The 23,625-nt window shown below is 31.6% G+C and overlaps 1 protein-coding gene across 1 annotated transcript; it reads left to right on the forward strand.

Annotated features, from left to right (window-relative positions):
• The first annotated feature begins 15,586 nt into the window (after positions 1–15,586).
• LOC145620560 (putative glucuronoxylan glucuronosyltransferase F8H) lies at positions 15,587–18,705 on the forward strand. The gene is made up of 3 exons (XM_081675253.1): positions 15,587–16,498; positions 16,660–16,910; positions 17,758–18,705. Exons 1-3 carry the CDS (start codon positions 15,818–15,820, stop codon positions 18,215–18,217), a joined length of 1,392 nt encoding a protein of 463 aa, XP_081531379.1. The 5' UTR covers positions 15,587–15,817; the 3' UTR covers positions 18,218–18,705.
• The last annotated feature ends 4,920 nt before the right edge of the window (positions 18,706–23,625 follow it).

A 23,625-nucleotide genomic window follows, 5' to 3' on the forward strand; every position in this document is an offset into this window, starting at 1 on the left:
GTTAAGGCTTAAGAGTGTGTGTGAAACTGAAAAGAGATAAAATAGGAAAAGGATAAAGACTTAAAAAAGGGGTCCAAAATAATTGAAAAAGAAGATAAAAAGACAAAAAGATTGAATAAAAAAAGTGGACTTGTTCTTGATTTACGGGATGGAGGAGTATTTATTTTTTGGTGTTAGGAGTGGAAGTTTGTGATTATGGATTATGAAATTTGAAGGATGATGAAAGTGTGGGGCTAGTTACAGCACGACAGTGTGATGTTACTCATGATTTTCTTACTCTAGAATCTAAATTGATGATGCCATTTTTTTATATTGGTGTTTTATTTACGAAGGATGTATTATGGATTTATTTGGGTATTGTATTATTTGGATAGGTGACTTCTAAGTCATGTTCAGGTTGCAGCATTTGGGCTCATTAAGGCAATAAACAATGTGCATCTCAATTGAACTTTTTTTTTTTTAAGAATGAATCTCAATTGAACTTATTAATCACTTGATTTTATTTTATTTTATAAATCTTATCTGTTAGTATCTTTTTAATAACAAACTTATCTTATGTGAACATATCTTTCGGTTTCTTATTTATTTCTAACTTATTTACTATCTTACTTATTATAAACTTATCTCTTGGTATCTTACTACGTATTTAGTATGGACTTATCTTAGGAGGAGTATGAGTCTGGATTGAAGAGGCTCCTTATAGAGTTCACAATTTTGTAATTATGTGAACTTATTATCCCTTATCCAATCTTTATTTTGACATTAATTAAACTTAGAAGCCTTTATCTTTATTTTAAACTTATTTGACTCTATCAATCATTCTCTAAGTTTATTAGTCTTTAGTTTATCGTTATAACCTAGCTAGCTAGAATTATTTAGGGTGGTATATCCATATATAGTACTTCGGACTTGTCATAAATAATAATTGAAATCCAATCCATTTCTATTTAATGTCGCTAGTATAATTTTGTACATTAAGAGCATCTCTAATGGCAAGCTACAATGCTTTGTAGCTTGCTTTTCCACATAAATTTCTAAGCTACAACACTTTTTAAGCAACAACTTGTTTCAATGGTAAGCCACAACATATTGTAGTTTGCAAAAAAATAAAGTTTTAAAAAAATAATAGATAATTATACACATGTTCCAATATGAATGGAGATTATTTGTCTCATTTTCAATCAAGCATGTAGCTTGGTTGGGCTACAATTACTAGCATGTTGCTCAATATTCTCCAATGGTAAGCATGTAGCTAGGAACTTTATTTAAATTGCAAGCAAGTCCTTATAATTGAACCATTGGAGATGCTCTAATACTTGTAAACGAAATATACTTTTTTTTTTTTTTTTTGTTGGAATAACGTTTGTTAGTATCTTTTAATTAGTTACCAAAGTTCCATTAAACAAAAAAGTATACACAAAATAATTACAAAAGTTTGACTTCTAAAATTTTGTGAGATCAAAGAGGTCAACACTACTTGCCCCCCTGCCCTCGCATTAGTCGCATAACCCCCCCCCCCCCTTTTTTTTTTTCTTTTTTTTTGGGGTGCAAGTCGCATAACACTTGAATTTGGCGAAATTGGTCCAATTTAAAAGAGTTTGAGGATTTGATGGCAAAAATAAAGGTATGTAACTAGTCCAAATCATATTTATAAGAGTTGTTTAGTTGACTAGGATTTGATGGCAAAAATAAAGGTATCTAACTAAACCAAATCTCTATAAAAGTGTTTGGTTGACTGAGGATTTAAACTAAATTTGAGTCTTATAGTATAATTTTGAAATAAAGGGTTGGAAGAGATTTTAAGAATTAATATTGTAAATAAAAAAAAAATGATTATTCTATCCTAAACAAGTTCAAATTTAGTACTCCTTTTACTTTATATAGTTTTTCATTATTACTCTGTAGTATTTTTTTAATGAAATAAATAAAAATATAAATTAGAGGAAGTAATTTTCTACAGGATTTTATAAGGCTCTCAATTCTCCCTTAGAATATTTCAATTTTCATATGGTCCATTTTTAAAGAATTAGATGTTGCTTGGAATGATGGGGATCGCTTCAAAGGTGGTGGACTAGTGGTTTGTTGGTAATCCAGTTTAAATTGGCCAACATAATTTGATTATAGTCACATTTTACTTAAAAATAAAGGAATACAGACTTTGTCAAGCCCAACAAAAATATGCACATTGACCAGTAAAGTGCCTTTTGGGCCAACATATGGATCTTTACATCACTTATCCAAAGCAAATATTTTTTGCCACTCTAGAGTTGGATTGGACTAAAAATATTTAGATGTTAACCAATTTTCAGACCTCACTATATAGGTGTGTAGGTTGGATATGAATCGAGTTCGATGGAGTCGGGGCACATCCTCTTTAGCTCATATGATATGAGTGTGTGAAAATTTTACAGTAGTCGTTAATCAGTTCAAGTTTTGTTGGGTTGTTTCTGGATCGATTCGATTCTTAACAACTTTACATGATCATGTTACATCAAATTACTCCATACATAGCCCCTTAACTTGGATATGATGGATTGATGACTTCCCTTCCTCACATAGATAAGCAGTAATTCATGCACAGCATCACGACATCTATTAGTCCCTCCCACGGGCCACCTCCGCCAATAGCCGGTGATAGACATTCATGCACATAAAAGTTCCATGCTTCCACATCAAGTCAAGTCATCAGGATAAGAGATTGATAATCCATGTTTATGGCTTGGAACATGATATAAAGTAGTGTTATACACTTATACATCCATTATAGACGTTAGCTTGATTTCAATAAAATGGGATATTATGGGCAATGAACTACAAGGAAATTAAGTGGCGTGCAAGTGTGCAACTCATTTTATAAAAATCAGATTATCAACTCTAACTATGAAACAAGCTACAATTTATCTCATGAATAATTAGGGGCGTTTAAAAACATAGTCCAAATCAGTAAATAGACCGCATCAGGCATTCAGGCCCAAAGGAAACCAAACCAGTCCAATTCGAAATTTAGAATGGTTTTATCAATTTGGTCTTTAAGTCTTAGCTTATGGCTTGTTTGGCATCGTTTTCTGTTTTTTTAAAAACAAAAAACCAAAATCTGGAAACAAGAAAAAAGTGGTTTCACTTTTCTGCTGTCAGTTTTCAAAATTATCATGATTTAAATAAGTTTGACTAATTTTTGTTTAATTATATGACTTATATCATATGAGTTTGAAAACCAAAAAACCAAAAAACAGAAAACCACAGCAACGCCAAACGAACCCTTAAAATTTTAATCTCCGTTCTTCAATTTTATTTAGTCCATCCGTCAAATTCGTCCGATCTTAAACTGATAAACAACTAGTCAACTACTCCTTTCATATTTTATTACTACTTACTTTTGCGGTTGTATTTTAAGACTTACTCCATTTTCTTTTTTTTTGAAAATCTTTCACAATGTTTTACTAATTTTTTCCTCTTTGAGTGGACTCCCCAACGATCACTTTCAATATTTTCATTTTTTCTCTCTTCCTAACGATCATACTTTATTCTTTCACTAGTACCACTTCCTTTATATTTTATTACTTTCTACTAATTATCCTAAAACTCCGCGCATGGAGCAAGTATTAAAATACGGAGGGAGTACGTATATGAACAATGCAAAAAGATAAAGTTCATTTATGAAATACGAGTACCCATTATTTGAAATTTAGTAAAGAAAACCTACTCTAACCAAAATTACTTGGCTTTATTTTGTTAAGTTGGCTATCTCACGGGCTTACATGTAATAACGGGGTATTATTGCATTATTCATTAGGAGAGGAGGCCTTGATAATTATGAACGTTGAAAGGGTTGGCAATTAATAATATTTTTTTTTTTTTTTGTTTTTTTTTTTTTTTTTTGAGAAGAAGGCAATTTATGAATTTATAGTATCTCAGAATTCAGATATACTCTAATCAGTTTGAATTTATAGAATTAAAGACTAATTAATTTACTCTAACATTGTCAGAATTTCAATATAAGGTATGAAAGGGACCTCAACATTCACATGAGGATGAGAGGCATCAGATGTGTTCAGAGTTTAAATTTGACCTACCTGCTGGTCAAACCTTTTATTATTAGTAGTAATTCTGTTAGCAATTTGCTCTCTTACATCAACTGCAATTTTATTTTAATTTAGTGAGAAAAGGATGTTTAATTTGTAAATATTATTCAATTGGTATAATAAGACCATCTCCGGCCAATGGTGAGACTCAATTTTAAGTATTGAAATACAAAATGAGTTGTTTTTATCTCCAATGGTGAGATCATACCCACTTCTTAATTTAGCAACTCATGTTAAGTCTAATTTTTCAATGGTGAGACTTTCTAAAATATACAAATGTCACTATGAATTTATGGCTCATCAATTATTTTAAGGGTAAAAAAAAAAAAGAAGGTAATTGTGTGTTTGGATAAAGAAATGGGAAAGAAAAGAAGAGGAGGGAATAGAAAGGGAGGGGAAGGAAGAAATATGAGTTTTCCTTCCAAATCTCTCCATTGTTGGAAAGATCAAATTCTTACGAAGTACAATTTAATCCTTTCATTTCTCTCCCCTCGGATTCCCTTCCTTCCACATTTGTTATCTAAATGAAAGATAAACTAACCCTCAATTTCCCTTCCCTTCCTTTCCCTCCATTTCCATCAATTCAAACAAAGTGTAAAACTTAAATAAATTATAAAATATATTAGAAGATTGACAATGACCCACATTTTTTGTCAAATGAGACTCAAAGTTGAGTATCTAAACTTAGCAAATTTATTTTGGAGTTGTTAAGTTTAGATACCAACTTATTGGTTTACAATGCAAAAAATAATCTCTCTCCCCTAAAAGTACTCACTTGAGTCTCACCATTGAAAAAGGTCTAAGTTTGAACAATTGAACTTTTTTATCAAAAACCAAAAAAAAAAAAAAAAAGAAAAGAAAAGGTTTGAACTAGTTTGTTTTTTTATTTTTTATTTTTTATTTATTTTTTGACACAATAGTTTGTTATTAAGGCAATGTAAAATGATCGAATTTACATGCCAAGTTACATGTCTCACTCATTTGCCACATATCTATTCTACACTAACACAAACAAATATATAAGCCAGGCCACCTTATGTCCTTAGTTCCTTACCCTTTGATCAAACTTTTTCTTACATTATGTTATTTGCATATTGGTATTTCTACGATCTCAATACATGATACATGTGAGGCGAATGTAAACCTATACTTCGTATTACAAAATATGCAAATATATGATTAATAGATTCCAAATTAATAAAATAAAATGTTAAATTTTGGGTATAAGTGTATAACCTCTCATTTGTTCTCCTCATTATATTTGACTTGGCTCATGAGCTACTTTTGATTCTTAATTAATTGAGGGTCATTTGATCTCGATCAAAGATCATTGATGTGCTTGATGTTCTACAAGATGAGGGTTTTGGAAAGGTTTAAGTTTCATAAATACTCATATTTTTTCATTTTTTTCATTTCCTTTAATCGTCAAACTATTCTTCTTTAAAGGAGATAGTTTTTTTTGGACTTGATTGACCGGTGATTAAAGAAGATACTTGAGCATTGAGCCATTAAGGTTAGTTCGTTATAATTTAATTTTCCACTCGAATGAATGAACGTGGTAGATAAAGTTCTAACACTTCGTAATTGAGTGAGGGATGTTTCTAGAGCCTAAGTGTACGAACATTGAGCCCTTTATTCTCGAACATGGTAGTAATGATCCATTATTAGTAATAGTTTATCCCATTTTATTCGGTTTTAACGAACTAAACTAGTTTTTGGGTCGGGCGATACCCCGGTTATTATATAGGGTTAATTATTAATATACATTGTAATTTAAAACTCAATTTTCTTATAATTAAATTTGTTGTTCATATTGAATTGTCATTTGTTATATGTATATTAATATTTTGTTTTTGCAAAAATATACATAAAAATAACTTGGATTGGTGGTAAAACACTTAGTTTCAGATTTAGAAGTTGCGTGTTTAAATCTTGTGGAGAGCTTTTTATTATTATTATTATTATTATTATTATCATTATTATTATTATTATTATCATTATTATTATTATATTATTATTATTATAAGTGCATGACGTGGCGTAAGGATTAGTTGAGTAGGTGACGTGGCGTGTTGAGGGTAGTTTACGTGACACGTAGACGTTCTTAGGAACACCTTGTGCATGACGTGGCGTAATGATTAGTTGAGTATGTGACGTGGCGTAATGAAGGGAACCTACACTTGGGCGTTCTTATAAACGCCTTTTAATATATTTTGTATAGATAACTACAATGAGCTTATTTAATGTAATTCACCCAGATTAATTAATTTTAATTAGTCGTCCAATAATCATCTGAGTCAACTATTTTGACAACGACCCAAACTATTTACAATCTGATATCTGAACTTATTTTATGTGCCTACAAGTCTACAACAAGGTCAAGAACACAACTACATTATTGTCTATGTAGAATGACAACTTTTCTATGCTCGGGTTTTTTGGCATTAACTTTAGTCTTGCATTTTGTTGAAACAATCAATTTTCGACATAGATTAGATGTTTATTGGCATGTTATTTTTTATTTTCTTCTGTAAATTTATTAGCACTCTTGTGTACAGATAGTGACCATTCACCAGAATTTAATTTGGATCATACATACTACAGTATCTTATTCACTTTTACTACTTCCTCCGTTAACTATTATTTGCAACAAGGGGGTGTTTGCAGACTCCTAGGCAAAATTTGTTTGTGAGAGTAAAATGGAAAGAGAAAAAGTTGGGTGCATGTGATGAGGAGAGAGATAGAGAGAAATGATTACCTAAAAAGAAAAAAAAAAACATTTGTTGCACATAATAGTTAGCATTCAATTATAGTATATGTTGCAAATAACCGTTAACGGAGGTAGCATATATATTTGGCCATAATCCACAATCTTAAATTTGAGACAAAAAATAATACGAATTTTAATAATTACTTGGTATTAATAATTGATAATTGTCAACTCTGGTTTGTCGCAAATACAATAATGTATCACATGTATCCTGTCTATAGCATGTGCAAGAACAACTCAGTTTATTATGTTAACCCACGGCTTTTAGTGAAAGGTACTTGGACATTTTTCTTTTCTCACTTAAAGGAACTTTTTTGGGGTGGATGCTATGGGACTAATTCGAGTAATGGGACCGTAAGTGTTGTATCTCGTGAATGCTTCACCGTATGTCTTCGGACTTGTTCTCTTCACGGAAATAAGATGTTCTAATCTAATTTTATTTCGTAGTAAAGTATGATATTTTTTTTGTTAAAGTTTTAATTTGACTAAATTTTGACATTATTTATAGTAAGTGGCATCAGCCTCATCTCACATACCAATTTTATTCATGCGAAAATAAAGTAAATTTATCAATAAATAAATAAAATTGAAAGGAGTAATGGGATCTGATCTAATAGTGTTGTCTCGTGAATACTTATCACATGTATTCGCCTCTAAATGACTGTCATGTTTCTTTTTATCACATCTTATGATATAGCATTTGAGCATAACATCTAGAGTATATAAATAATTTTAGAATGGTTGAAAAACATTTTAAACTAGTTAAAAAAGATCCTACGTATTTTTTGAATGAAATAGAATGGGTGATTTCATTAAATAAAACTTATTTGATACTTAGAAGTTACAAACTTACATCCGATCTAAGTTTTCAATACATGTATATCATATTAAACACCTCTAAAGTAATGACAAATCGATCTTTTAAATATGCAACAATGTGTCGCGTTACCAACATAAATAGCGTAAATCTGTATCCATGCACAAACTAAAAACGTATAAATATATAAAACTAAAATTCCATCATAAATAACTTAAGATCAGGGGATTGACTAAATCATACATGAAGGGACCAAGTATAACCTTCCTACATCAAAGCTTGTATATATTTTCTTTTAATTCTATGAAGAGTACGTATATGAGATTCCATATACTACATGTCCTATTTCATCACAATCTATGCTCTTTTACGAAGAAATATGAGACATATACGTGTGTTCTTTTACTTTCAACTACAAGTAAAAAGAGATTGATGTGCTAAATTAACATGCATGGAACATGTTATATATTGTGTTAAATTAACATGCATGGAACATGGAAATAGAGGTTAGTTGTGTCACTTATGTTTCAACTGTATATTAGTACATATACTTCGTATTACTTATGATTTGGATATATAGTATGTTTTATATAGAATTTGTTATATATATATATATATACCTGGGTGAACCGTACACCTAAGGTTAATTTTTGTTCTTCATTTGATAATTAAATAAAAAACAATCATTAAAATAAAAACAAAATACTTATGAGTGCGCGGTACATCCGAGTGTATAGCTGCAAATTATCAACTGTGTTCATGTAATATTTTCCAAATATAATCTACAAAGTTCATTTGATTATGTGAAATTTTTTGTTCGCGTACATTATTAAAGGAATATGAAAGCATATTCAAAGAAACTATACATTAGCCATCTACACGACTACACCTTTTGCAATTGTTATATATTTCCAAACTTTTAGGTCTTCATTGTGATCATTTCATTTTCATAGGAGTTGGTAAGGCCATACTTAAGACTTAATATACTTACATATATCTTTTTTTGTTTTTAACTTTTTAAGTGCAGTGGTACATCAAACTAACATTTCAAACACATCAATTTCACCGACTTAATTTTATTTTATTACGTTGGCAAAATTAAATTATATACTCTAAGACAATATCTGATTTGGAAAAATTTTATATACACCCGGTTTTCAGTAATTTACTGTACATCGGGTATACTTTTGTCAGATTTAGTGTCACTTTTGTCAAATTTAGTGTCACTTTTATCAAATTTATCAATGAAGCATAAATAACTCATATATATCAGGGTAACTTTTATGCGTTTTAGTGTAACTTTTGCGTATTTTATTGTCACTTTATAACGGATGTTCAGTATTTTACGGAACATCCGTTTTATTTAAAAGTTTGTAATCTGATTTTTCATAATTTACTATTTTGAATGCTTGTAGATAATTCTTCAAGGAAATGGTAAAATCATTAAGAAATATCTTTAGTCATTCACTTGCTTATACCATACGTTATAAAAATCAACAATTGAATTTTTGAAAAAATCTTGGTGTTCTTCATTAATCAAAGCTTATCACTTTATTTGTACTAATCAAAATGATTATGATAACCCAATATGATGGCAAAATAAACTTCACACGTGTGGCACTCTAAATATGAAAGAATTTAGAAAAATAAAAATAACAAGACGTACAAGTAACGCAGCCATGCAAAAGATAATGGAGCTTTTATCTTTATAATAGTTGATGATTTTGATACTTTTGCCACCTAATGTTAATTAATTAATCAGGAAAACAAAGCATGATATATCATGTTGCTAAACAATGAATAACAAAATGTTTGTGATGTAAAAGTGAAATGACATTTTTGATTAATTAGTTCGATTTATATTAGCCACTAATTAAACCAAGTCATTCGCCGACCATACACTGTGTTGTGATAATATGATATCATCAAACTTCACTAATTTATTTACGAATAATATATTTGATCAGTTTGACTTTATCTATAAAAAATTATCGAATAGACGAATAACATAATCTCTATATTTGTGTAGATTTTACAAAGTACTTTCGAAAGATACTTCGAGTAACATAGTGTGAGCTAAGGTTACGTTCTTATTAATTACCATATGGTTTAATTTTATGATAGACTCTTACTTGAATCGTGTATTAATCGTATACGTCCTCATGCCGTATATTGTTACATACATACATAAGCCCAATTAACAATAGGGTTTTGTTTACTTAATTTGATTTTCACTTATTTAAACTTGTTTGAATTTATTTGATCAAACTAGTTGATGTACACTTACTAATTATAGTTTTACTTGTTTTGATTGTAATTTGAACTTAGGTAACACTTATCAAAACTTATTTTAATTTCCTAAACTTCTCTTAATTTTCAGTAAGAGGTGAAGATATCATGTGAGTCGACTATATATTAGTGTGATTCACTCGGCTGAACTTTATTCATATGTATTGACACTTATTACATACGAAGTACAACATTGCCAATATGGCCTGGTGATATATGAAGCTGAGCATGCAATAAACTTACAAACTGATTGAATTTTTTTTTGTAACAAAGTGAACAATTAACTATATGATGATTGATGAGCAATCAAATTTGTCTCTTATAATGTTAAGTGCACTGCTAATATGCCGTTTTGAACATTATTATTGGTCAAGGTCAGAATTAAATTAGCTATATAGAAAGATAGATTTTACATAGAAAGATAGATTTTACGTACTAGTGTATTGTCGACCTCTCTTTTTGGTAATCGATCTAAATAAAGCTGCTTGTACTACCTCCGGTCCAAAATACTCGCAACTTTGGAATATTTTATATCTCACAAATAATACTCCAAAATTATGAGTAATTTGGACCGGAGGTAGTATATCACATGATATGATGTATCGTTTGTAATCTTTGTAGGATCCATATCAAACCGTCCCAAAAGGTAGGGGATTTCTTTTAAATTTTTTTTGCAGTGATTCTGTAAATGGATGAGGATAATGGATTGCTTGGAAAATAGTGTTATTATCACGTCTCTTTGTACCAAGAATCTTAGAGTTGATTAAGGCTTAAATTTCTGATTACTAAATTTTAGCCCATGTGATGTCAATTTTTTGTGTACATATGTACAAGTACAAAATTTGAACCACATACATTCTTCATATGTCACAGTTCCACATTTCCACATGCAACATTGTCGCTAAATAACAAATAATTTTAACAGGCATTTCCAAGTATAGAAAGAGGAGGATCTTAGGAAATGGGAGCAGAGGAATTAAGAAGGTAAAATAGCATGGAATTGGAGGGGAAGGAGAATATCTAGGATTACTATTAAATCCTTTAATGCAACCAAATCAATTGGTGTTTAGGACTATACACAGTTATTACACACACATAATTATAGCCTTATAGTTGTATATAGATAGAATGTTGCTTCTTTTGAGCAATCATGTTTTCACATATCATCATTCTCACTTACCAAACGCTTCCTCGATAATACAATACAAAGTGCTACTAAACCATGGTAAAACAAAGTTTGATCGTTCCTTCCTTTCTTGAGAAATTACTAATTATCTATACATTATGGGTAAAGTTATAATTTCTCCGAATTTGTAATTCAAAAAATTTCGAAACTCATGTGAGCAATAAGAGAGCAAGAAAGACGGAGAGAAAGATAGTTAATGTGGGTCCTTTTGAATCATATGAAAAAAGGCAAAACCAGAGATGAGGACCGCATCATGTGAGCATAACTTCAAAATTATTTAGTACCATTGCAATGATCAACAATACTCAGTATCATACATCCACTTTGTCTTTTAAGGGCCTGTTTTCTTCAGCTTATTTTCAATTCTGTTCAGTTTACTTCGGTTCAGCTCCAATAAATTCAGTTCAGTTCAGTTCTTATCTTGATTTCCTTCTGTCATAATATATTCAGTTCAGTTCAGCTCAGCTCCAATAAGTTCAGTTCAGTTCAGTCAATTAAAACAGAGCCTAACTTTTGAAGTTTATCAAAAAATTCAATATTTTATGTCTCTAGAAGATTGTCTCAATGCATTTTGTGTCAAACTTTAAAACGTTATCGTGTTTTCTTTCTTTTTTTTACTCCATAAGAAATACTACAGTTACATGAAATTTTGTTAAATTCATTTCAATATGGAGTATTACTGTAGACACCCATTTGTGTCTCCCCAAAACCAAACCCAGTGATGAATACCTTTCACGTTGAAACATAATCGAATGAGGTGAAAGTGTGAAAAGTCAAGTGTTGTGGTTTAGTTTTTATTAAAAATCTTTCTTTCTGTTTTTGAAAACCCACCCTGTTTTATAAAAACGTCCAATCAAGTTTATTTTGGTTCATGATAAGGGTCCAATAATAGTGTAGTTGGATGGGTCTTGAAAAGACCTTTCCAACGATATATTATAAGCCCAATTCCGATGAATAATGAGGAAGTTATGGCCAAAATACTAAATTGGGCCCAAACCGGATTTTACCTACGACCCAATGATCATGAGGAGGGTCCAAAGGTTTAATCCTATTCCTAAATTAATTAGGATTGATTAGAATCTTCTATAAGTTTCTAAAATATCTTAATTATCCTTTTTTGAAAAGATAAGATCAAAGAATTTGATTTAAATATAAACTTTCCTTTTTTATAAAAACTTTCCTTTTTTAAAGTCCTAATTCTATTCGAATTTAAACATGATCAAAGATAATCAGATATTATTTTCGTGTCTCATATTTTTTATCCAAACTTTATATGGTTGGATAGATCTTAAAATTATCTTTCCAATGATATATTATAATATTAATTCCGAGCTATAACGAAAAAGATATGAAAGAAATACGAAACTCTATCCAAAACTGACACCGTCCTACTATTTCGGCCATATCTTTTTATCTACAAAAGATTTTAATCTGATTCAAATTTCATTAGAAAGTAGACTTCAAGAGCTTTCCAACGACATATTATATGACTTATTTGGACTTTTAGATCAAAAGATATGATAAAAACAACATCCGTAAAAACTGTCTCTGTCGCCAAACGACAGGTTTGTCGCCTCGCGACAAGATGAATTTCTGGCGACAAGGTCGGTTTGTTAGCGACAGAGTGGAGTTTTAGTCCTTATCAAATTCTATGATTTTCCGGACTATTTTCCTATAAATAGGGTCCTCGACCTCTGTTTTTATTCATCAACTCTCATCAAGAATTACTTGATTTCTTTCCCTCTCTCTTTCTAAGCTAGCTTTTTACAAACAATATTCCGCATACACAAACAATATTCCGCATACACAAGATTTAGAATCTCCTAGCCAATTTCGAAGTTGCCTTCGCCCTAGACGTGCAAGGTTTAATATTTTCTGAGGGTTTGGTCCAAATCTAGTTTAAACTTTATTTGATTATAATTTAATTCTTTGATTTTATTATTTTCATTGAAGTTTACTAACGCGTGTATTTTGTTATTAGAAAGAGGTACGAGGCTTCAAAGTATGTAATCTAATTACTCTCTTTCAATGTAGAAAGCATGTTTATTATTTATTAATTCCTAGTATCATGTTAGGATGTTATTATTGCTTTCTAGTATCATGTTTAGGGTGCCTCTTATTATTTCTAATATCATGTTAGTACCATGTTAGGTTTAAAGCTTTGATCTTTAATACTTAGTGACATGCTATGATTTGTTATTAATCTTGTTAGTACCATGCCTAGGATCCTGCTATTATATTTAAGTTTTATTATTAACATGATTATTATGATTTTGATTATGATTATTACTATATTGCTTGATATTATTTATATTTATTGTCATTGCTTGATCACGCCTTTTATGCATGTTAAAGGGAATTTGTATTTGAAATCACGCTTAATAAGATAATTAATAATTTGGTTTAGGCTAATGTGATTTTAATACAAGTGATCGCCAATAATAGAATTATTTGTGCATTAATATTCAACCAACATAGATAAACAGGTTTAGGTCTAACCTAATGTTTGCATGTTAGTCAAAAAGCGCACATGAATACGAGCAGAACAAAGTAGAGACCTATTTTATAGGGCGGGTCCTTTCTTTTGTAGATTGGATTCGTACCCTCATCCCCGAACCCTATTTGGTTCAAGACCTTATGGAGTTGATGATCTCCTGGATCGTTTTTGGGTTTACAAGTTCCTAAAACTTGTTGGCGACTCTTTTGCTCTAGCTTTCTTCCCTTTGAACGCCACCATACTTTAGTGTATGATCACAGTGGGGTTCAAGCTTGGGGTTATAGTGCTTGAAATATTCCCTACAATTACCCATATTAAACTATAGCTTAAGATTGACAAGCCTTGGAAAAAATAATGGAAAGTCAATTTTAAAAGAGGATAATATCATATTTATTGATCTTTAATCCCCTGTATTTGCATTGAGCACCTCTTCTTTCATAATCCTCACATGACCAGCAAAAGAGGCAACAAAGGCCCCATTGTACTTGCATTATATTAGCTGTTTTGGTTATAGATTCTGACAATGTAAGCTTATCATCTAATTATATTAACTTAACCATAATTACAAGTTACAACCAAATTTATTTTTATACCCTTTTAATTAATGGCCGACTTGTCCACAGACAAAGCCGCCAAAGAAGGTCCAGTACATGACCAAATCACGGACAAATTCAAAACTTGCTAATAAAGGTCATTTTAGTCATTGTAACTACAACACTATGTCATTATTAAAAACACTAATATGCTTTGCACAATTTCCAAGAACCACTTCCGAAGCTCTCTACTAAACTAACCAACTTCTTCCAAAGTCCAATATTTTTCTACTCAACAAAAGATCTCCACTTAAATAAAAAAGCCAATCAAAATTATATCCTCACTTCTTTATATACTTTAATCTATTTTTTTTGGAGGGATTAATGTACCTTAATCTAATCTCAGCTACTCCATTATATGAATATTTTCTCCGCTTTTTTTTTTATTTTATTTTTTTATTTTTTTATTTTTTATATTAGCATCACTTTTCTTTTATGGTTTTTATTTCTTTTTTAAATGCATCACTTTTATATTTGGTAACTTCATACTATATTTTATTATTTCTCTCTCTTACTTTAAATCCTATTCAAATTGTGTAGCATTTTATCATTTCTCTTTCTTTCATGGCTCCCACTTAAATACGGAGTAATAAAAATATTTATCCTCTTTCACATGCTTTCTCTTCATTGTCCCCATCTTACTTTTACTAAAATAATTTATTCACTCACTCACAACATTTTATTACTTTCTTAAAACTTTTGTAATGCAAATAAAATTAAAAAAAAAAAAAAAAGGAGGGAGTAGTTACTCCCTTCGTCTCCGTCTCTGTTCCAATTTTGTCTTTAGATCATCCTTAAAAGATTGTCTAATAACATAAAAGTTTACAAGAGACCATAACGTTACTTTAAGAGATTGTCTCACAGGAGTCATAACATATATGTCTTCACGAGACTATAACATTTTTTTTTGAGCTTCTTAGCATAGCAGAATAGAAAGTAGGACAAAGCATACTATAATACTCTGCAGAACAAAACAAGGTGGAACAGAACAGAGCAACTTTCAGTAGATCTGAAGCTCAAAAGACCAGGGCCTACTCTGTTACTTTAGCTCCCACTAATTTCTCTATTATTAATTTTGTGGCACCAAAAGTTGATACAGATTAAGGGCATGTTCTCTTCAGCTTAAGTTCAGTTCAGTTCAATTCAGTCTAGTTCTTAATTTCCTCCTCTCATAAAATATTCAGTTCTATTCAGCTCTGTTTAGTAAATCAAAATAAGCCCCAAGTAAAGTAAAATATGGCAATGAGACAAACAATCAGAGACGAAGAGAGTATTAATAACCTATCAACCCAATTGAATAATAAAATGTTCACCAATAATACCATCACCATTAATTGAAAGCATAACAGAAAATCAACCAAATCCAATACAACAGTAGTAAGCATCTCTCCCAACTACACTTACAAAAAAATTTCATCATCTTTAAGCAAAAACGAACCCCCAACAAACTCTCTTTCTTTCTTTTTTCCTCTCTCTAAACTAAGCTAGTCTTTGTTCCTTCCTCTCTACTTGATCCCCAACACCAAACCAAGAAAATCCCATTTCACCCAATTCCTAAAAAATCGCCTCCTAATTTAAAAAAAATGGTGGATTTTAACATACCCATCAAAGGAAGAAAAGGTTTCTATGTTAGGATGAAATTCTTACACTCAAATCACAAACATGGTAGAAACAAAGAAATCATCAACAATCATAATTTCAAAAGAAACTCTATAATCTTTTACAGAGCAATTAAATGGTTTGTTTGGTTGTTCATTTCTTTCTATTTGTTTATCTCCTTCCCTTCTTTACACAACCATTATTCACCACCTCCCTCGCTTTCATCGTCATCACCATTGTCTTCCTCTTCTGCTAAACCCCGCGCTCTCGCCGAGATGCTAGACGCGGGTTCTTCATCGTTGGACGCTAATGATGTCAAGATTTATGTCTACGAATTGCCAGCTAAATACAACCAAGATTGGGTTCAAAACAACGAAAGATGCACCAAACATTTGTTCGCATCTGAAGTTGCTATTCATAGAGCTTTATTAGAAAGTAATGTTCGAACTTTTGACCCAAATCAAGCGGATTTCTTCTTTGTTCCTGTCTATGTTTCTTGTAATTTCAGCACAATTAATGGCTTCCCTGCTATCGGACATGCTCGCTCCCTCATTTCCTCCGCCGTTACTCACGTCTCCTCCGCCTTCCCTTTTTGGAACCGAAGCCGCGGAGCCGACCATATCTTCGTCGCTTCCCACGACTTCGGCGCCTGTTTTCACACCATGGTATGTGCGATTATAAGCCCAGAATTGGTTTATATACTCGTACCGTTTTATTCCGGCTCATGCAGCCGGACTCATATTATTTTTTATAAGTGGGTTCAAATTAATTAAAAAAAAAATAATAATCCTCATCGTCTTATTTATTTTGTTTATGGTTGTTACAGGAGAATGTGGCAATTGAAGATGGTATAATGGAAGAACTAAGAGGTTCGATAATCCTACAAACGTTCGGGGTGAAATACAAACACCCGTGTCAAGCGGCGGAGAGTGTGGTGGTGCCGCCGTACATACCGCCGGAAAGTGTACGTGCGACGGCTGAAAGGTGGCCGTTGGATGGTCGTCGTGATATTTTTGCATTTTTCAGGGGTAAAATGGAGGTCAATCCTAAGAATGTCAGCGGTCGCTTTTACAGCAAGTACATATATTTTCTCTCTTTTTTAAATTTTGTTTTTGAAATTCCAATTTTACCCTTGTGCCTCTTTATATGCTTGCCATTCAAGTGTTCGAACAAGAAGTTACTCCATTAAATTTAGTGGTTGATGTGTTATTAATTTTCACAACTAATTTTCATGAACTTCTTGGTAATATTTGCCCCTTTGACAAGCTAAAAGTATGAACACTACTAAATATATCCAATTTATTGACATTATTTAATTTCTTTCCTTTTCTTTGTGTTTCTTAAATTTGGAATTTTGATTAGATTCTTGTCCTATACTTGTATTTGCATGTCACAAAACATTTATGGACTTTGCTAAGCCGTAATATTATTTGAACTTAGGACAAAATTACGGGGTAGATTTTGGTTTCATATTTGCTTAGTTATGACTACTTAAACTATACTGTATTGTTTTATTGATAATGATGTTCTATTCTTGTTTTTCGTCTAGTAGAAAGACGTACATTCTTCATTTGAATTTGAATTGGTCAAAAATAAAATTTAATGGGTTACGGAGTATTAGCTAATTCATTATAGTACATGTTGTAGCTTATAAGATACGATATATCTAAATCAATTTGCATTATGTAACAGTCTTTATCACATCGATAGAAGATTATGATTAATTTACACATTACCTTCTTTATTAAGGAATCTTATTGTAAAATTACTTTAAGAAATAGGAATAATAATAATGGTATTATTATTGGAACAAGTGCTTTAAATCCTAACACCATGTTATTAGTGGTATAGTGACCCAAAAAAGTTCTTTTTACAACAATGACTCCACTTTTATATTGATGTTGTTTGTGTTGTTCTTTTGTAGGGCTGTAAGGACCCACATTTGGCGGAATTTCAACAATAACCGGAGGTTTTACCTAAAGAGACATAGGTACGCCGGTTACCAGTCAGAAATTGCACGGTCCGTGTTTTGTTTATGTCCCCTAGGGTGGGCTCCGTGGAGTCCACGCCTAGTCGAATCGGTTGCACTTGGGTGCGTACCCGTGATCATAGCAGATGACATTAAGTTGCCATTCGAAGACGTCGTGCCATGGGCCAACATATCCCTAACCGTGGCGGAGCGCGACGTCGCGAAGCTAGGTTCAATCCTCGATCACGTGTCCCGGACCAACCTCACGGCCATCCAAAGAAACCTGAGGGACCCAAGCGTAAGTAGGGCCCTCCTTATCAACGATCGCATCGAAAAAGGGGATGCCACGTGGCAGGTGATACGCACTCTTAGTACTAAGCTGGCCCACCATAGGTCAAGGGTTTCCGACCAATAAGGACATGACACGTGGGAGAAAGTCATTGGTGGGGTCAGGTTTGCCAGCTTGGAATTTCAAGATTTATATTGGGTATTTGCATGAGAAATTTGATAATGGAAGCCAGTTGGAGTGTTTTTCTAGGGAGTTGTGACAAGCTGTGATCACTGTTTTTTACTACACCCCATTATTTTTCTGACACAAGAAAGATAAGATTGGGTGACACAATATTATTGTGGTGACGTGGCGGATTCTGGTTGGATTTGGGAGACGGTTCATGTGATGAAAGAGAAAAAAAAATTCAATTTTTAAATTTTCTAGATTTTTTGAAAAGAATACAATTTTTTTTTTCTTGGGTTTTATACTTTTTATACAGAGGAATTATTATTGTATAGATATGATGTCAGAAACAAGCCTCTAAAAATTAGGGAATATACAATGTACAGTTGAATACTTGAATATTGATAAATTTTGAAGAGAGAGTGACATACTTAAAGATCTTTATGTCATATGACAATTTTGCCGTGTGATATGTGCCATTTTTGAATTACTTTTGTAGGTATTAGAAATTGAATTAATTTTGGATAGGTAGGTCGTTTTGGTTAATGGTGTGTGAAATAATGTGTTTGAATGTTTCTAAAATAATAAAAGTAAGAGGGCAACCTTCTTTGAATGATGTCAAAGTCTAACTAAAATATTTGCATACTTGATTTGTATATCATGCCGTGTGGATTAAGAAAACGAGTTCATAACCTATGATTTTTTTTGCATGTTAATGGTGTGCCCTTATATGATTGGTTTTACTTCCTCCGTTTTCTTTTACTTGCAACACAGCTTTGTGGCACGTGTTTTGAGGTCGGGTTTATGTAATGTAAACGGACAAATTTTTCATTATAATTTTTACAAATGATACTTAACCCTATTCTAATTTTCGTGTAAAAATTATATTGATAAAATCTCTCGTTTACCCTCACTAATCATCTCCTAAAACTGCGTGCTTAAAAGGTGTGTTGCAAGTTAAAGAAAACGGAGGAAGTATTTATTTATACTATTAGACTAGTGTTTGGTGCAATTGGAGCGGTTGTTAAAAGAAACAATCAGCAAAACCTAAATGGCTAATTCAAAACATGATCATATATAATAAGAAGTACAAGTATAATATAAAGTATGACAATCAACCTAAAACTTGATAATCTAAAAAAATTGGGTAAATTGGACTCACGGTGAGTCCAATATATCTGACAATGATAATATAATATTTGACATTGATAAACTAATATATGACGTTAATAATCCAATATTTGACATTAATAATCTAATTCAAAACATTGATATTCTATTTGTTTCAAGTTGCTAGTCATGTTTGGAATTTTCATTTGGAACAATTATACGGTAGATATGAATGAAAAAGAAAAATAGATCTAATAATCTTTCAATAAATTTACAAGAAAAATATAATATTCATGTGAAATCTTGTATGATTCAATGTTTTGTTTCACAATATCAATTTTTTTATTTAAAAATAAAATTCTATCTTACATATTTGAGAGTATTTATGCTTGAAAGCTGCATTACGAACTCATATTTTAATACGAAGGAATTTTGAGAATTTTTTAGTTGAAATTTCCCTAAATTCAAATTGACATAATTTTGACTTTGCTATTTCATCGAATCATAATTTTTGACCAAGACCAAAAGGCCAAATTGTTGTGGATCTGACAAGTGACAATTGAGAAGAGAGCAAGTTCTTAACATTCTTTTCTATTAGGGCCAGTAGAGGCCCAATGGACCCAATCTATTAATGTTTTAGAATGGCCTAATGCAGTGATCCAAAATAATAAAACAACAAAGCCAAATATTTGAGATGATTAAATAACATTCGACTTAGATGGAGAAGCATTAGCGCATAGGCCCTATATACTTAGGATGCAAATAGAATGACATTTTTTTTAAATAATTTGAACTTGAGGGTGGAAAACTTGATGACAAAAAGTACTACTATATGCATAATAGATTAATAGTACATAACAAGTACTATTCAAACAACTTATACTTTAATGGCACATTATGCATGTATAGAAGTACACAAAAATGTACCATTGTACCGAAACAAGAAAGAAAATGTACCACCGAATCCCAGATTACCCTCCTATGTGCATGCCAAATACATAGGTCTATGCGCCTAGATGCACTCGACTTAGACCAATTGGCAATTGCAACTACGAGTATTATTTAGTTGGTGGACATTATATAAGGCTATGTTTTTTTCTCCTTATTTGAATATAATATATAAGGTACATGTATAATAATATGAAGTACAAAATAATAAAAGCTGATAAGTTCAAATAAAATGACATAAGAGCTACTCCCTTCGTCCCTAAATTACATTCCTCCTTTCTATTTTTGGTATTCCAAAATTACATTCCTCCTTTCTATTTTTGGTAAGTTTTTTTTTAGTAAATCAACTCTCTTTTTCTGTTTTATATTTAATGCTTTCTTACTCATCATTACCTAATCTCAATCATAATTCTTGTGCCAAATTACAATGAATATGATTGGTTAAAAATTTTCAATTAGAAGCATGTGATTGGTCCTTTTTTTTTGCAAAGGATTGATGACATGTCATGAGTAATAGCTAATCTATTTTTGTACTTCCCATTGCATTATCTAATTATTGTTATTTGTCTTATTCTTCCCTCCTTAATTCCCGTGTAAATTTCCAAAGAGGAATGTAATTTAGGGACGGAGGGAGTACCCGTAAAAGGTTTAGATAGGTTCAGATAATAAAAGTTCACAAATAATAAAATGAAATCAATGAAAAGCAAGTGAAGAGAACACTACCTAATCCTCACCTTATGTGTAAGTGTGTAACCTATACACTCTTTTTCTTGATCTGTGTCCAAATTAAACATAACGAGTATTTTGAACGCATATACAACGTATGTTTCAGATTAATTAACACAGTTTGACCTTTTGTAATAATCTCTGTTACTTTTGACCATAATTTTCATATATTATTAGTAGCACGAGTCAATTATTTTACGAAGGAAATATGAAATATTTAAGCCCTATTATTTTCATCTCGTATGATATAATTTCTGAACAAATTAACTTCAGGTAAATATTAATAAAGGCTTTTCATGATTAATAGCGACTAAAATAAATTTGGATTGATTCAAATAAATAAAATTCAAGTGAATAAACAACACTTTTAATTTTGAACAATCAATGCTAAGGATATTTTGTGGTCGGACATTGACAATTCCACAAGTTGGGCCCGAATTGACTCAGCTGTAAGTATAAGGTCCTGTTTACATTTATAGAACTGAGCTAAATTGATCTGATTAGAGCTGAACTGAATAGAGCAAAAATGAATATTTTATGAGAGTAGAAAATTAGGAATTGAACTGAACTGGATTTAAGCTGAATGAACAGGCCCTAAGCTTCAATGATGAATATCTCAGGTGGATCCAAACACCCATGTCCATTGTCCAAATCCAAACAAATTATTCTTAAATTAAAGTCAGTTTATGACCGAAATACTTTGAAGTCAAACAAATTTTAATTTATTTTAAATTTTTTTTTTGAGAAAATATTTATTTATTTTTTAATGAATTGATTTTATTCAATTTATTTATTTATTTTTTTTTTTAAAAAAAAACTTTGAAGTCTATTAAAAGAAGACATAATTATACAATCCTGGTCCATCAACTACATCAATTGAGGCCTCCACAAAAGCAAATGACGATTGACTGCAAATACAAAGCCCAATACAAATAACATGGCTATAGTACTTTGAAGCCTGATTCTACTATAACATGACATTGCTTCATTCATTAGGATCTCTTGTTTTCTATAGTTAAAATTTATTCAAATGTTTTTTTTATGGTAAGAGTTAAAAAGACATTAAGGCTTAGATTGAATGACTTTGAATAACGTATATATCATGTACTACAGTTATACATAATCTTACTCGTAATGATGCTAGGTGATTACGTTCAGAATTCTAAAATTTATTCTTTTTAATATAGTTAGTACTTAGTAGGCTTATGATGTCATTAAATAAAGCTTGTAATATCACAGCAGCAATACTGCAGCAGCAACATCAAAGACATCAAGTATAGCTGCAGCAGTATCACAGCAGCAACAACAGCTAATTAGCAGCGAGGAATTCAGCACCAGTAGCGTTGAGTAATACAGCACTGGCATCAGCGTACATCACATTATTACAGCCCCAGCAGCAATGTTGAGCATAGCAGCAGTAGGAGCAGCAGCAGCAGCAGCGTCGAGCACCAGCAGTTGCAACTTGCAATTCAGTATCTTTTACCATGACTTAAGGTGCATTTGAATCATCATATGAAAGAAAGCAGAAGAATACAACACAAAAAATTGATCTAATTCCGAACAGAACACGTGAATTAAGAACAAAAAAAACACAAACCTTTAATTACACATAGTTTTGTTTTTATAACAAAGGTAATTTGTATTCTTATAAAAATAAATTGTCGCACAACAAGATGTTGTAATTGTCCAGCAAGCTGATTGGAAAGGGATAAAATACAGCTTAAGACACTATAATCCAATTTTAGAAAGTATATAGTAGTAATAATAATGACTACAAAAGCAGATGAAGATATTTTATCAACTTATCTAACTCATTTTCTAAAGCTCTCATATTAGTTTTAAACATGTAAGTCTTAATATTAATCTATCTAACTCATTAAATATTCACTAAATTTAGAGGGAATTTGTAGGGATGGAATTACCTGCTTCTTCCCATGGAATCAGCACACCTGTCTGAAAATTCCAATTCCCGTCTGCTTACAGAGGGTGCCTGTGGCATAGCGTGGAAGATCACAGTCAATTCTTTTCCTATGCTATCAGCTTCTATACTTGACCTGGTCATCCATCTCCACCTTTTCAGATTTATTGGCTGCGAAACATACCTTCAGGGCTGAGTTTCTCTTTGTACAAACCATTTTCACAGCGTCCACAGTGGACAAGTAACCCTGAAACCGTAGAGAGCAATGTTCTTCAACGCTGTTCACAAGTTTAACTGTTCATCAGCTGAGCTAAAACTATCAGATCGACAACTCTGCATCCAGAATTTCTCCTGACAATTGGACAGAATCACTAGAAGCTTTATAAAACAAAATCATAATACACATGTTCACTTTCACCTTCATTATCCTTCCAATCCCCTAACAGTCCTAGAATTTTCAGTCACAAGGCATGACAATCATCCAAAGACTTGTTAACAACATGGCCACTGGTAGGTTTGCTGTATGGATCAACAGAAACACAAGGATCCAACATTATAGGCACAAGAGCTTCATATCCATGATTATTCAGGGTGTAAGTTACACAGGCATCAGTGACAATAGGGTTTTTTTAAATTTTTCGCAGACACTGCATATATGGCTTGGTCA

Source organism: Chenopodium album, chromosome 27 (genome assembly GCF_948465745.1).
Source record: "Chenopodium album chromosome 27, dcCheAlbu1.1, whole genome shotgun sequence".
In the NCBI taxonomy this organism is placed as follows: Eukaryota; Viridiplantae; Streptophyta; class Magnoliopsida; order Caryophyllales; family Amaranthaceae; genus Chenopodium; species Chenopodium album.